This window comes from Adiantum capillus-veneris, chromosome 23 (assembly GCF_014529385.1).
Source record: "Adiantum capillus-veneris isolate H3 chromosome 23, ASM1452938v2, whole genome shotgun sequence".
Classification (NCBI taxonomy): Eukaryota; Viridiplantae; Streptophyta; class Polypodiopsida; order Polypodiales; family Pteridaceae; genus Adiantum; species Adiantum capillus-veneris.
Window position 1 is genome coordinate 72,189,034 of NC_140953.1, and position 14,710 is coordinate 72,203,743.

General features: G+C 43.4%; 1 protein-coding gene across 2 annotated transcripts in view; it reads left to right on the top strand.

The window, feature by feature from the left end:
• The first annotated feature begins 4,864 nt into the window (after nucleotides 1–4,864).
• The window catches only part of LOC147427959 (paired amphipathic helix protein Sin3-like 2), a 68,223-nt gene continuing 58,377 nt past the window's right edge, over nucleotides 4,865–14,710 (top strand). The window contains exon 1 of one of the 2 annotated variants that reach the window (XM_086497567.1): nucleotides 4,865–4,995. In XM_086497567.1, coding sequence (XP_086353693.1) covers nucleotides 4,920–4,995 — 76 coding nt within the window. In that variant the 5' untranslated portion in view covers nucleotides 4,865–4,919. Of the gene's footprint in view, nucleotides 5,111–14,710 lie in introns of both variants that reach the window. The other variant, XM_086497568.1, reaches the window with a different exon arrangement.

The window sequence follows — 14,710 nt, forward strand, 5'->3', positions numbered from 1 at the left end:
AGTTTGAGTCTGTTCAAGGGGTATAGTGTTTCCCGCACTATTAACATCAAGTGAAACAACCTTTCCTAGCTCTTTGGAAACTTCATAGTGGCACTCATGTGATCAAACCATGGTGCCCCTAGGATAACATCTTCATGCTTGAGAGCTGCATGAGAGATCCATCCACTTTCATATTGTTTAACCCTGGCTCTACCCACAACTTTATTTATGTTGAGCTAGCTACCAAGCTAGGAACAAATATGAAAGCGTTCTGCTCTCTTACTTTTCTCAAGCATAAAGAGAGTGGTGCTCCTTTGCAATGGCATCTTTTAAAGCTTCCACCATGGTGACTCTAGGAGCGTCATTACCTTCATTTCTCTTAGGGCATGCTCGGGAAACATGACCTTGCTCTTCACACGTGAAACACTTGTTGCGTTTACGATAACGTTCAACCTCTTTAAGATATTGTTTATTTTTATTGTTGTTGTCAGCCTTGGGAGTATTCTGTGTAGCATTGTTCTTCCCCTTTGGCTCATTTGATTATTTGGCTTCTGCTGGCTTTGATCCCCTTGTTGGAAATGATACCATAGTATGGTGTATGACCTCCTAATAGTTTTAGGGCTTTGTGAGTTGACATACTCACTCATCTCCTCGGATAGGCCAACACAAAATTGTTGCTTTTGTTGTGCAACGTTTTATCTTTTTGTAGATTGTGGCTTTGAGATGAAACTCCCAAAAACTTATCCACATACTTTGGGACAGACTCATATGGGGCCACCCTCACGCTTCACCATTCCATGCGGACTTTATGTTTGGCATCACTTGGAAGGAATTTCTTTGTAATAGCAATCCCCAAATCTTTCCAAATATTTGGAGCTTCACCTTGACTACGTAGGCTTGCCCACCATTGATGGTTTGACTTTTGAAAATGCATAGAAACTCTTTGGAGCTTTGAAGATTCCGAGAAATATTCATCTCCAAAAGCCACATCAAATTGTTGGATAAAGGCTAGTACTTTGTCAGTTGCTCCAAAGGTTCCATCATAGGTAAGAAAGCATATGTTATTTCCTCCCTCTTTGAATTTATTCAACTTACATGACCTCTTCCATGCCACATATAGAGCCTCCGTTTACCCCTTCTCTTCTCTCTCTGTGGTGACAAGTCATTGTCCTCTGTATCAGAAGATGGTGATGATGATGAAGAGGAAGAGGAGGAAGAAGGCGAAGATGGTGATCGCTTTCTTCGCTTCCTCTTTCTTGGATTTCTTTCTCCCTTCTTTGAATTAGCATGGGAGGGAGTGCTTGATGACTTCTTCTTCTTTTGGGGTGAGTAGGTGACCGTCGTGCACGTCATCTTCTTGGGGCGGGGCAGCATCACTTTTGGAGGTACATGGAGTGTCACTTTCATACCTCTCCCTTGCGAGTTTAGGGTGCACTTATTCTTCTTGAACAATTTACCTTGGAGGTCCTTCTAGTATCTCCTCTTCATTATTCAAAGAGATTCCTCTTTTGGAGGTCTCACTAGGAGGCCTTGTAGGAATTCTCTCTTCTTGGGCATTTTGAGGGAACTTGGGCTTGAAGAGCTTGAATTTGGCTTCAAGATAAGCTTTGTTTGTAGATGATACAACTTGTAACTTTTTCTTTCTAGACTAGAACCAACAAAAATACATTTCACAACCTTATCATCCCATTTTATGTGATGTTGCTTAGGCACTAAAGCATAATCCAAGCAATCCAATACAGGGAAATGACCAATGGATGGCTTCTTGCCATGCCAAGACCCGTAAGGAGGAGTGATAGACTGCAACACTTTAGTGGGCAATTGTTTAGTATATACATAGTGCACATGATAGCCTCAAGACAAACACATGTGGAAAAGCTTGGCCTTTGACCATACGTTATGCCATCTCCAAAAATGATTTTTTCCCTCTCTACAATGTCATTTTTGTTGAGGGATATATGGCACTGTACATTAGTGTTTTATCCCATGACTAGCCAGAAAATGCAATGAACTAGCTCGACATATATACTCCCCCCCTCAATGATAACAGATGGTGCCCACACTACAACCAAATTCATTTTTAGGAATAAGAGAAAATTTCTTAAGCACATAAAAACTTCAAACTTTACACTCATGCGTGCTTGGAGCAATTATCAATGAAAGTCGCAAAATACAAAGGATTCTCAAAAGAAGAAGTGTGAATTGGACCACAAACATTGCTATGTAACGCTACAAGTTATGAGTACCCCACATAGAACCATACTTTGGAGACTTAGAATACTACATTTTGCCCAAAATATATACCTCACATACACGTTTCAATGGTTCCTCGAGAGGGGTACACAAAGAAACCATATCAAATTTCTACAAACACTATAAACTGAAGAAATTCAGATGATGAAAATGAGCATGCCAAAGTTTTGCATCTAAAATAGCTTCTTCAACCCATAAAACAATGTACTAGATGCTACAATAGGATCACCAAAACTTAGATTATGCACAATATATTTGTCATCCACAAACTTGACTATAAGACCAAGTTTTGCAAGTGCAAATAGAGACAAAATATTCTTTTTGATCCCAAGTACGTACAAAGCATCCGAAAGTGTCAAAGAGCTACCACTTGCAGCAATAATCACAATCTTCCCAACTCCTTGAATGAGGTATTGTTGGCACACGTGACTGATGAGATCATCATTTACCTTACAAAAATTACAATTTAACTTCTTTTTGCCTATCATCCGACTTCTCAAAGTTATCGTTGCTACATGTAGAAGCTTTGGAAGTGGCAACAACAACATCCAAAATGCCTATTCAATAGCTTGTCACTTAGCCCATTTTTTTAGATTGGACCTCTTGTATCAATACAAAGATATGGCCATCAAACTTCACATAATCTTTACCCTTTGTCACAAACCTAAAGGTGGAGGCAAAAGTTGATAAGAATTTGGCAAATCATGAACAATTTTTTGCACAAGATTATTATCAAATCTCATCAATGGTGGTAATTAATTTCTCATTGAGATCTTTGATCTCGGTAAGAGACACATCCATACCATCGTTCTCATGCATAACCCTAGAGACTAGCTCTTTATGCAAGTAGGCAACTTTTGTTAAATTTATACCCAATTACAAAAAAGCTAGCCTACACCAATGCATATTTTGCTATTTGTGCTGAGTGAATGTGTGGAGTATTGGAACGCTTAATAGAAAGCCAAATCAATGCATGAGCATGTCCTAACATGCCTGATCAGTAGTAGTAGGCAAAACAACTCAAATATCAAAATTGCTAGAACTTGCACCATCCTCCATAGAAGCTAGTTTTCCATCATAAGTCTCCACAATGTTCCAAACTCCCTCCGCAACAAGGACATGGTGCATCATGTATGCCCAAAGTGGATAGTTGTCCCCATCCAAGTTTTTCCTTAGCAAACAACATGAAGAAAACATCATTGTTATCAGCCATATCCGATGACTTCACTCGATGCAAGACTACCTTTACTGAAGAAAAACTGCTTATTCTATGCTATATAGCATGACCCACAACAGAGTACAAAGAGCTTATTTTACATAAATTTTCACTAGCAAAAAACCTACACAAAAGGAAGAAATTGCATGTGCAATACTTCCAGTAGTGGAATCCTAGTGGAAATGAAGGTCGAAATGAACCCAAATCAAAATTTTGATATCCCCAAGATCAAAGATCTTACTCCAAGGTTATGTCGCCCTACGAATGCTCATAAAAAATCACCTCAATCAGAGAAAACGTGAGCTAGAGTGCCATTGGCAATACTGCTTTGGACATTGATGCATGCTTTGCTACCAGTTTTTGGAAATAGAGCTGTAGAAAGGCACATAAAGATGGAGGAGAAGCTCAAGATCACACAGACAGGAAGTATATTACCAGTCTACAAATACAAAGATAAATCTTTCCCTAGAGTGATGGGTGTCTATACAAGCCAAGGGATGAAGACCTCCTAAAAGGAAAAAAAGTTCCTTGATAGTCCTAAATGTGTTCACACACATCACTACCATGATTTCACACACATACGTATGTGTGTATCATGGTACGTATATGTTCACACACATACGTACCATGATAATATAACAACAATGTGGTTGACATATGAGTTCTTGAAACTTTGGTTTCCATCTCATTAGCCCAAATGTATCTTACATGCCCATGAGCATCATACACGGCATTATGTAAGAAAACATGTGCTTCTCAAGTGAAAAGACAAGTGTTTTACTTGGGAGAAAATAGAATCCTCAAGAAGAAATTTTTGCTCTTGCTTCCAAGGATGAAAACTCTTCCACAAATGGGAAGGAGTGTTACGACAGGGTTTGGTGGGAGACGACACCACTCCTATGGGTAACTAGTAGAAAGGGGTAGATGGGTAATGATTTTATAGAGTTTATAGTTGCCTTTGTGCTAGGGTGCAGTACAGCACACACAAATCAAGAGAAATAAGAACCAACTTACTACGGGACTCACAAAAATACTCCACATGATTTACAATCATTTGCCAACATTTTGATCTATGTAAATCTTTATAATATTGTCACACGTAAAACCATCAATCTAGAGGTAGAGCACTCAAATGCCATTTTTGTGCATGTGTGCGTAGGTTGGTTGGTTGGTTTTGAGAGAGAGAGAGAGAGAGAGAGAGAGAGAGAGAGAGAGAGAGAGAGGATGCTTAGTATTGTGCGCCGTGTGATTCTAACTCCATACATTGCAACAAGCAACAAATAATCCAAACCTCTAAGTATTTTTAGGGAATTATCTTTTACTTTAGGCTGCCACATGTGAGATGCTGAGCTCCTTTCATTTTCAGGGTGCTCTAGCTCATTTATTATAGAGAAAGATTATTATTCTCAAAGAAATCTTCAACCTATAAGAGTTTAGAGTAGGTCCCCAGTCAGGCAAGCTTTGGTGGAGTATGGACATGCCACTTACATCGACTGGAACGTGTGTGACTCGTGAGGCAATGCGACGTGATGTGCTCGCCACTAAAGGTAAGTTCTATAATAAGAGAACTACTTACTGAAAATTCAAAGGTCCCGCTCTCAGTCATATGATGGAAATGGGATTATGAAAACCATGCAGGCGACGGTATCATGAGAGAACAAGGTTCTCTCTCTCTCTCTCTCTCTCTCTCTCTCTCTCTCTCTCTCTCGCAAGTGTGTGCAGTTGTTGTGTGAGAACACTAATGTACAGCGCGCACGCGTGAAGATCGAGCTGCACGGTGTGTGTGTGAGAGAGAGAGAGAGGGAGAGAGGGAGAATAATCCAGCTCTATATTTGAGAGAGAGAGAAGGTATTTTTCGTTGGATTATTGGGACACTGCTTTATATGTGGCAGAGTAGAGCGTTTGACAGCTAGAAGTACTAGGAGGACAGAGTCTCAATGCAAAGACATCATATAGTGCCTCAAGAGGGACAAATAGAGTTATCACATGGTACTAGGACGTTAGAGGCAGAGAGAGCCGAGAAGCAAAGATTTCCTTTTGCGACCTTGGAGTATCTTGACCATGGGATTGAAGAAGGATGTTTCAGAGAGTTCTCATGATGTGGACGACCCTAGAAAAAGGCAATAGAGGCTCCTCCAGTCAGATATGTTTACGTACGTAGGGATCCAATGTAGATTCACCTCCACGAGTTTGCTCTTCGATAGAGATGCCACCTGCTTTTCGTGAACCCATCAGGGTTCCTGGGATTCTATAGCCCCTTATTTAGTATTGACAATGATGATGTTCCTCTAGTGTGCTTATAACAATATTGAGGAGAATTTTCGATCACAAAAGAATGTATATGTTAGGAGGTCCAAGAGAATTTCTTTGAACTTGACAAGAGAGTTTTGAGGCAGTTGAAGTGAGAAGCGATATCTAGCAAGGCTTGCAAGCAAGAGTGAGATGTTATTCGTAATTCCATTTCTTCTCTGGTATACTGATTTGATGCATCATCAAAGCTTGAGTGTGAGAGGCTTGCCAAAATTATTGCGGAGGCTCTTATAAAGGCTACGTCGAACATTCATGTATCAATTCCTTGTTTAGTAAGTAAAAATGTCATTTTAGGGTTCACGGGGACGTTGCTTTGTGCTGTTTGGCTTGCTCCTCCCATCAAGAGTAGGGAGGCTCGTTGGGTGGGGATGAGTGGGGAGCGGCTTCAGAGGATTGCTCAGAATGAGCCGAGTTTTATGTCGGGTAGAGGTCGGCCTCGGGTGGGGGCCCTTGGCTTGCCGCCCCTTTGCTTCAGAGGGTTCCCTTCGTCTAGACTTGAACTTTTTGGCCAACAAGAGATGGCAACGCTTTGACCTCCTCTAAAGGTGAACCGTTGCTATTTTTGTGGGATTGGAAGCGTACCTAAGCTCAAGTGCGGTCTTTTATCATTTGGAACTGCATCCCATCGATTTTGGATCATGTGAAAGCAACGACGAGTGCCAAGTAGATTTGAGATCATTTGGAGTCTTATCCATGAGCATGTTGCCTCTATGAAGCGTGTTGCTTTGTAAGTACAGTTGGTTAACTTGGATCTCTAGCAATAGAGAGGGGGGTCCTTGGAGAGGGGTTTGGGACCCCATTTGGTGTCGTATCTTCTCTCTCTCTCTCTCTCTCTCTCTCTCTCTCTCTCTCTCTCAGCACTTTCAATCACATTAGCATTTACTTTGTTTTGGTCATTGTACTCACTCTCTCTAAGAACAACGGAAGGCTCTCCCTTCTGTAAGTAAAAAGAATCCCTTGAGTAAAGTTCGGAGCATTCATCCTGAACACTATCATCATTCATTTTCGTTGCACCATACATTGGTATTAGTGCTCTTTGGCAATGTTCGGTATCACTCAAGGAAAGAACCACATGATTTTTTTTTGCTTGTTGCGGTCGCATGTAACCCAAGTTCACTTCGGCGTGTTGATTCCTATCGTGTTTTTGAAGAGTGGCCGGTAACCCAAGAAAGAAGGGCTTGTCGAGTCTTCCCTTGTTCCTCTTTTCACTCATTGAGAGCGGACCGTGCACCTAGCGGCCGATCAATCGATGTGAGGTGGAAAAAAGTAACTTTGGTGTGAGCGTAAGGCTGTCAGAGGTATGCTCGCAAGGAAGAGTTGAGCTCGGCTAAGAGAAAAGCCTTCTCAAACATCAATTGCAAGCTAAGGATCCAAGTACCTCTAGAACCTCAAGTACCCAAGATCTAAGTATACGGCCGTCACTCAATTGGAATGGATACTCTGCATGAAGGTGATGAAAGTGGAGTTGGAGAAGAAAAAATTTCTACACCAGGAGGATTATTCCGCGATCCTCCCCTATCCCCACCTACGCCACCGGTTGCACCAAATCCTCTGGAGGCTTTGGTCAAGTCGATGATGGATACTATGCTACAACAAGAGGTGCAACGTGCCGCCATAGATCGCGATCGCGAAGCTCAACGCATAGCGACCAAAGAAAGAAAGACAACTATGAAGCTTGAGTGCGAGCAAGTGCGCGAAGCTCAACGAATACCGGTCCAAGAAAAGCAAGCGGCTATGGAGTTAGAGCGAGAGGCGCAGAGAGACCAACGCATGCAAGAGTTGGTCCTACAGGTACTCACCTCGGAATCCAAGCCACTCAAGGACGTTGACGATTCATCAGGTAGCACATGTAGAGATGCAGATTCCAATAACCCAGTCACTAAGAAGTTGATGTTCAGTAAGTATGACGGTAAGATGGATGCTAATGTTATCCATTCTTGGTTGCATCAATTTAATGCTTACTTTGCGACAACTAAGAAAACAAGCAATAGCAAAGTTTTGACGGCAGCCATGTATCTTGCCGGTGATGCCATTAATTGGTATCCAGTGGGCAAGAGGCGTCACAAAGTGATGACGTGGCTGCTAGAGAAACCCTTATTTTGAAAACCTTAATTTCTGCCAAAAACCCTAATTCCAAAAACCCTAAGTGCTGAAACCCTAAATTTTGCCAAAAACCCTAACCCTAATCTTGGGCATGACACGTGGCAGCAGTATGGACGTCCGTAGATTGCGGCGGAAATTGCGGAGGCCGAAAGATTGCGGCTGATTTGCTTTATTTTTTGACAGTTTTTGGATGCTGCTTTTTCCTACGCAAAGGAGCTTGTGAGAGAAAGAGCCTTTGCTTTATTTTTAGGCTTTTGATTTTTAAGCTTTTGGGGCTTTGCTTTTGGCATCCCTTGTAACTCTTTTCTCTCTCTCTCTCTCTTTTGCTGACCTCCACCAATAAACTCCCTGCTCATCTTCCATCTTTCCCTCATGTATATCCTCTTCAGCGACTTGTTCTGTCTTTAGCCTTTCCGTCAGCTTCCTTGTGCGACTTGACCAGCTTGACCTCGCTTTGGTCATCATCACATTGGTGGTGGACAGTTCGTCGTTTTGTATGGCTAGCGCTTCTTCTTTTCACACTCCAGATTTGTCAGGCGTGTTGCATCTTCTTCCTCGACGACTCCGTATCTGTTGTGGAGGGGGGGGGGGGGGTGTTAGATTCTTCATCTCCAGATGCTTCGTACCCTGTCTACAGGCTCCACACACGTCACATGCACTGGCCCTTGGTTGTGGGTTGGCCACGTGTCCACCTGTTGTGGACAGGGATCTTAAGGCACATTTAGGGTTTTGCTTAGTACTTTGCCCGGTCGGACCTATTCTGGTCCTTTTCCATTTTTTCATATTCATGGGTGTTTTTGTGCTAGGTCGTTGGAGTTTCTAGTTTGCCCTACTTTCCCCTATTCTCCTATATATAGGAGGGATGGGCTGCACTCTCCCATTCATTTTGTCTTGTACACAGCAGCTTTGCCATCTGAAGTTATTAGGGCTTGCCAGCCTTTTCCATCTGTCTCTGAGTGTTGATCGCCTCTTTCTCTCTCCACCTTCTACTGCTCACCTTGACAACCACTTGCCTTGCTAGACCACTAGACTTGCTAGCCCACTTGATCACTTGACCACTCTTGTCGACTAGTTGGCCTATTAGACAAGTTGGCTGTCACAGAGTGATGACGTGGCTACCGACAACAGAAACCCTAAATTCTGCCAGAAACCCTAGAATTCTTGCAAAGCCTAATTTTTGCCAGAAACCCTAATTTTTGGAAACCCTAACCCTAACTGCTGACTGGAAACCCTAATCAAGCGGGGAATGTGTAACAGACTTGGACACTCCAAGGAAAGACTCAACCGCGCAGCACAAAATAACCACTTCAAAACAAGTCACAGATCACAATAGATGTACACTGGCCCGACGGAGTTATGTGCCTAGAGATATTGGCCCCAAAGACTTGCGCCCCTTTCGGTATTTCTTTTTGTATTAATCAATCATCAAAGTACAAGAGAGCGGTTAGGGTTTCACTCTCAGACTCTGCGTCCAGATGCTCTGAGAAGTGAGACCCTCACCACTAATTTAAAGATTACAAGGGATGCCCAAAAGCAGAGCCCCAAAAGCTTTTAAAATAAAAAGCATCAGTTCTCTCTCTCTCTTAGAGAGTCTTTTCTCTTTTTTTATAAAAAAAAGTAAAATTCGCGTCGCAGAAATCAGGGTTTGCAGGAATTTCAGGGTTTCTGGCAGAAATTAGGGTTTCTGCTGTCCGCCACATCAACACTTTGTGACATACCCCCTCTTGAAAGCATTGTAATCGACCGCGATTACGCCTGCAAAACCGACAAAAGCCATAAACCGTCTTAGCAGACACTGACTGTTAGTACCTACGTACTAGGAACACACATCTAGCACATATACAAAATCGACAGTCACATCACCAGACATCACAGGACATCACATGACATTCAACATTCATTCGGATCTTAGACCATGATTTATCGGCAATGTAGTTAGCAATCACATCTAGGTCCAATCGAGACCTCATCGATGTCCAATTGACTAACCCCTATTGCAACCATGTCTATTCGAGATCAATTAGACCAAAATGCTGCAGTCATTTCGGCTTATCAGTTCCTGCACTCACAAGAAGTCAAGAACAAATCAGTATCATAATCAGGAATTCCATTTCATAAAGTCATCCAGCAGAATACTGTTAGCTCTCAGTATCCCTGAAGCTCAAAGAGACATCAGTGACTTTAGTATCAAAATCAAGGCATCTGTTGACAAGGGAGCGGAGTGACTCCCCTCTTGTGCATCCCACTGCACCAGATCTCCGGCCAAGCTGAATTCTGGGTTCCGTTTGGAGTAGACTATGCTAAACCAAAACATCGAGGTAAAGTTTCACAATCCGAGGAGTATCTGCTAGGTCCTCCTCCTCCATCCACTTCGCATCAAATGCAGGAAAGTTCTTGAATTTAACCAAGAACCTTAACCAAGAACCGCCTTCGGACTTTACCTTTCTTCGTATCCGTATGTGCCAACATCTGTTCAAGAACAAGGGTCTCCTGGTTTTCTTTCACTGCGGGTTGCTCATCAGGCTCCCCATCATCAGGCACATCACCCTTAACAGGGTTCAAGAGACTCACATGCAATGCATTGTGAATCCTCCAAGTATCTGGCAGTTTCAATCGGAAGGAGACATCCCTTATCTTTTCAGTAATCTGGAAAGGTCCGTAGTATCACATACTAAGCTTTGGAAAAAGCCTCTCCTTTCCCTTTTTCTTTCTTAGGCGTGCCTTCTCAAAAGTAAGAGTACCCAATCATCCTCCTTCAGTTTCAAGTCGCGATGATGGCGATCCGCTGCCTTTTTCTGTCGTTCTTGAGACTTCTGCAAAGTCTCGCGAACCTTGGCAAAAGCCGTATTCAAATCTCGCGAATATTCATCCGCTTCCAATATCTAATCTTTCGTGCTCAGGAAGGATGGAACCTTCGCAACACTTTCAACAATCTCACATGGCGTCTTCCCGTCGAAGAGTGTATCGTGTTACTGTAGGCAAATTCCACCAAAGATAGGTTCTTTTCCCATTGAGTCTTCTGATCCGAGATACAAGACTTCAATAAATCTAAAATCATTGAGTTGGCAATCTCAGATTGCCCGTCAGTCTGCAAGTGGAACGATGACGAGAACTGCAACCGCGTGCCAATGTTCTCCCAAATTGCCTTCCAAAACAAACTCATAAATCTGGAGTCTCTGTCTGAGACAATCATCTCAGACGTGCCATGTAATCGGAAAATCATCGTGATCATTCTGTGTAATCGGGAGATCAAAAATGAAATCCATTTCAATACTTTCCCAGGGGCGGGTGGGTATGGGTAAAGGGTGTAACAATCCCTGTGCCTTATGCCTGTCAAACTTGACCTTCTGGCATATTGCGCACAACTCTTCCACGTCCTTTTTGAGTCACGGCCAATAGAAGTATGTCTCTACCCCTTTCATGGTGGTAGCAATGCCGCGGTGACCCATAAAAGGTGGACAGTGGCATTCAGTCACATAACCTTTTTCCTCAACGGCTGTGTAACGCACAACATAGTCTTTTTCATCAAGTAGCCTTCTCGAAGGGAGTATCCCGCTACTGTCTCCCCATCCCGTATCCGTGTGAAAATATCTGCAAAATCTATATCTGTGACGTACTGATCGACCATATCCTCGAAGCTCCTATGATGTATCGCGGAAATAGCCAGAACCAACGGTTTCCAAGACAAAGCATCTGCCACCACATTCTTCTGTCCCTGCACATGGACAATCTGGAAGTGGAACTGTGACAAGATGTTCGCCCACCGCATCTGCTTTTCCGAAAGCTGCTTCTGTGACAAGAAGTAGCGCAAACTCTGATGGTCTGTAAAGACAGTAAAATCCACTCCGAGTAGGTAATGCCGCCACTGAGTAAGAGCATGGATAACCGCCAAAAGCTCTTTCTCATAAATCTGTGCTGTCATCTCCGGCCTAGAGAACAAACGGCTCTCGTAAGCTATGACATGGCCTTCTTGCATCAAGACCGCACTCAGACTACGACCACAAGCATCAAAATATACTTCAAATGACTTCTACAAGTCCGGCAAAGTCAAAATAGGTCCCATAGTCAATTTCTCTTTCAATGTCCGAAAGGCAGTCACCTGTGTGGGTCCCCACGAAAAAGGTACTCCTTTCTGTGTCAAGGTATGCAAAGGGGAAGCAACCTCTGCAAACTTTCGTATGAACCGCCTGCAGTACGAACACAGTCCCAAGAAGCTTCTAACTTCATGGACATTCCTCAAATCGGGCCAATCACGGATAGTCTCTATCTTGGCCGGGTCCATTTGCACTCCTGCTGCTGACACAATGTGTCCCAAAAAGTGTATCTCTGGTAGGAAAAATTCACTTTTCTTTGCATTAATCACTAACGTGTGATCTCGTAATGCCTGAAAGACTTGAAGCAGATGATCTCTGTGTTCTGCCTCATTCTTGGAGAAAACAATGATGTCGTCAAAGAAAGTGCCAACAAATAGTCTGTACTCTCGAAAAATCCTGTCCATCATCCGGTTAAATGTCGCAGGAGCATTGGTTAAGCCAAAAGGCTTACCAAAAACTCAAATAACCCAAAAGTCGTCCGAAAAGCTGTCTTGTAGACATCTCCTGGCGCTATCCTAATCTGATGATATCCACTCTTCAAGTCAATCCTGCTAAAGCACGAGGATCCCTGTAACCTGTTGAGTATATCATCGATCCTAGGAATCGGAAATCTGTTCTTGATGGTGATTTCGTTGAGAGTGCTATAATCGATGCACATTTTCCAAGATCGGTCTTTCTTCAAAACCGACAACACTGGAGAGCAATACGGTGAAGTACTAGGCTGGACAAGACCCTTTTCCAAGAGGTCTTTCACTGGGTTCATAATCTTTTCATTTTGTACTCGGCTCACACGGTAAGGTGGCCGATTCGGTGGCGTGCTTCCAGATATTAGATCAATGGTTTGATCATTGATCTTCAAGCCCCTCTGAAAAGCAATCGGCATGAGTGTGGAGAAAAATCTTGGCGTTCTTTTGATCAGGTCAAAACATATTCAACCTTTATCCATCGTTCAGTTCTCTCCCAAAAGAATGAGTAAGAAATTGAAGTTCATCAAGTACAATCTCGAAGCCCTTCATTTATCAAAGTCACTTTCTCGGCCCGGTAGTCAACCACGGCGTAGTTCTTGTGGTACCCAGGGATTCTGAGTAGAACGTCACTCGCGTGCCCTGAACACCCCTGTCATTGCAAACGAAGTTTGCCAATGCTCGGTGTAATGGCAAATCCCATCCGGGTGCCAGTCGAACTACCTCCGCCTGTGGCGTCAGTCTGTCGGGCGTAATTCCAAATCAAGCCGCCAATTCCAAGTGAAAAGAAGTTGGCCTTGGCTCCTTCAAAAGAGCTTCCTGATCCTTCACTTTGTCCCAAAAGCAGCAAAGTTTGTACTTTCATTCATTAGATTCGGTGCAGGTCCCACGCCATGTGGTACCAGTTTTGCTTTTCTATCTGCCTTTTCTGCCACGTTCCTCAGCTGCTCTCGAACTCTCAGGCCTGTCGTCGTCTTTATCATTCTGTTCTTTTGTGCCTTTTTAGGGCACTTCGCGGAGATATGTCCATGTTCCCCGCATCCGAAGTACTTCCCCTCTCTGATGAAGCGAGCTCTTTCCTGAGGAGTAAGCTTGGGTCGTGCATCCTTTTTCTCTGGGTTGCTCTTTTTCTTTCTACTTTCATTCCCACAAGTCTGTTCGGCTCGTTGTGTCATGGCCTCATCTGTGGGGTAGGTCAGACTGCCAGAGTGAATGGCAAAGCCCCGCTTCGCATGACTCATCAACTCCTGAATAGAAGCTGACTTCTGTTCCAAGCAGTGATCTCGGATCTCTGTAGGTAGACCCAAGGTAAACCGCTCAATCTGTTCTCTGAACGAGATCTTCTTGAATGAAGAGGCGGGTAGAAAAGAGCTCCAGAATCGTTCACGTGGCAGATTGTACGAACGGTCCCGCGAAACTTGCTAACAATGGCACGTGGCACCTGTACAAAATTCCGTAGTTTGCGCTGACAGTTTTTTACGCCAGCTTTTGGGGCCAGATGCTTTTGAGTTTGAAGCTTTTCGTGTAACTACTTTTCATAGGCCAAGGGCCTCTAATATGAGCCAAGCACTCATTCTGGGTGAAGGTGCAAAGCGCGAGTATCGGATTGTACTGAGTTCAAGCAATATAAAGAAATACCGAAAGGGGCGCCAAGGTTTGGGGCCAGTGCTCTCTCGGGGTGGAACTTTGTCACTCCCTGTCTCGTCTCGTGCATCTCTTTCAGTTCAGTTGTTATTTGAAGTGCTTAAATTTGTTCAGTCTGTTCTTTTCCGTTGGCACGTGGTGCCGGTCCCCGTGACAAACAGGATCAAGGGATACAATCCACAAATTGTTTTACCCCCTATGAATTCCAAGCTCGAAGCTTTATCTCGAATTGACACACTATGTAAGGTGCAGCGGAATGAATGTTGAACTTTGCTCAAGATGAGTGCTCCGAACTGTACTCAAGGTTCAGAAGGGAGAGCCTTCTGTGCTTTAATGAGAGAGTGCAAGTGATCACAAATAAAGTGAATGGACACTGTGAATGAAGGTGAATGAGACTGAGAGATAGAGAGAGAAGAGAATACGACACCAGATGAAACCGGCATGTTAGATTCAAAAAGGGCGGTAGACTTTACTTCAAACCTTGATTTAGCTTTCACCCATTATTAGTAGTCTATTCTACCTGTGCTATAATGACACAAGAGAGGGGAAAGGGATACAGGCTGCTAGATTGCACCTGTATGAGAAGACCGACACCAGATTGGCCCCTAAATTAGGCGCCCCTTTCGGTATTTCCTTTTTTTTTTTCG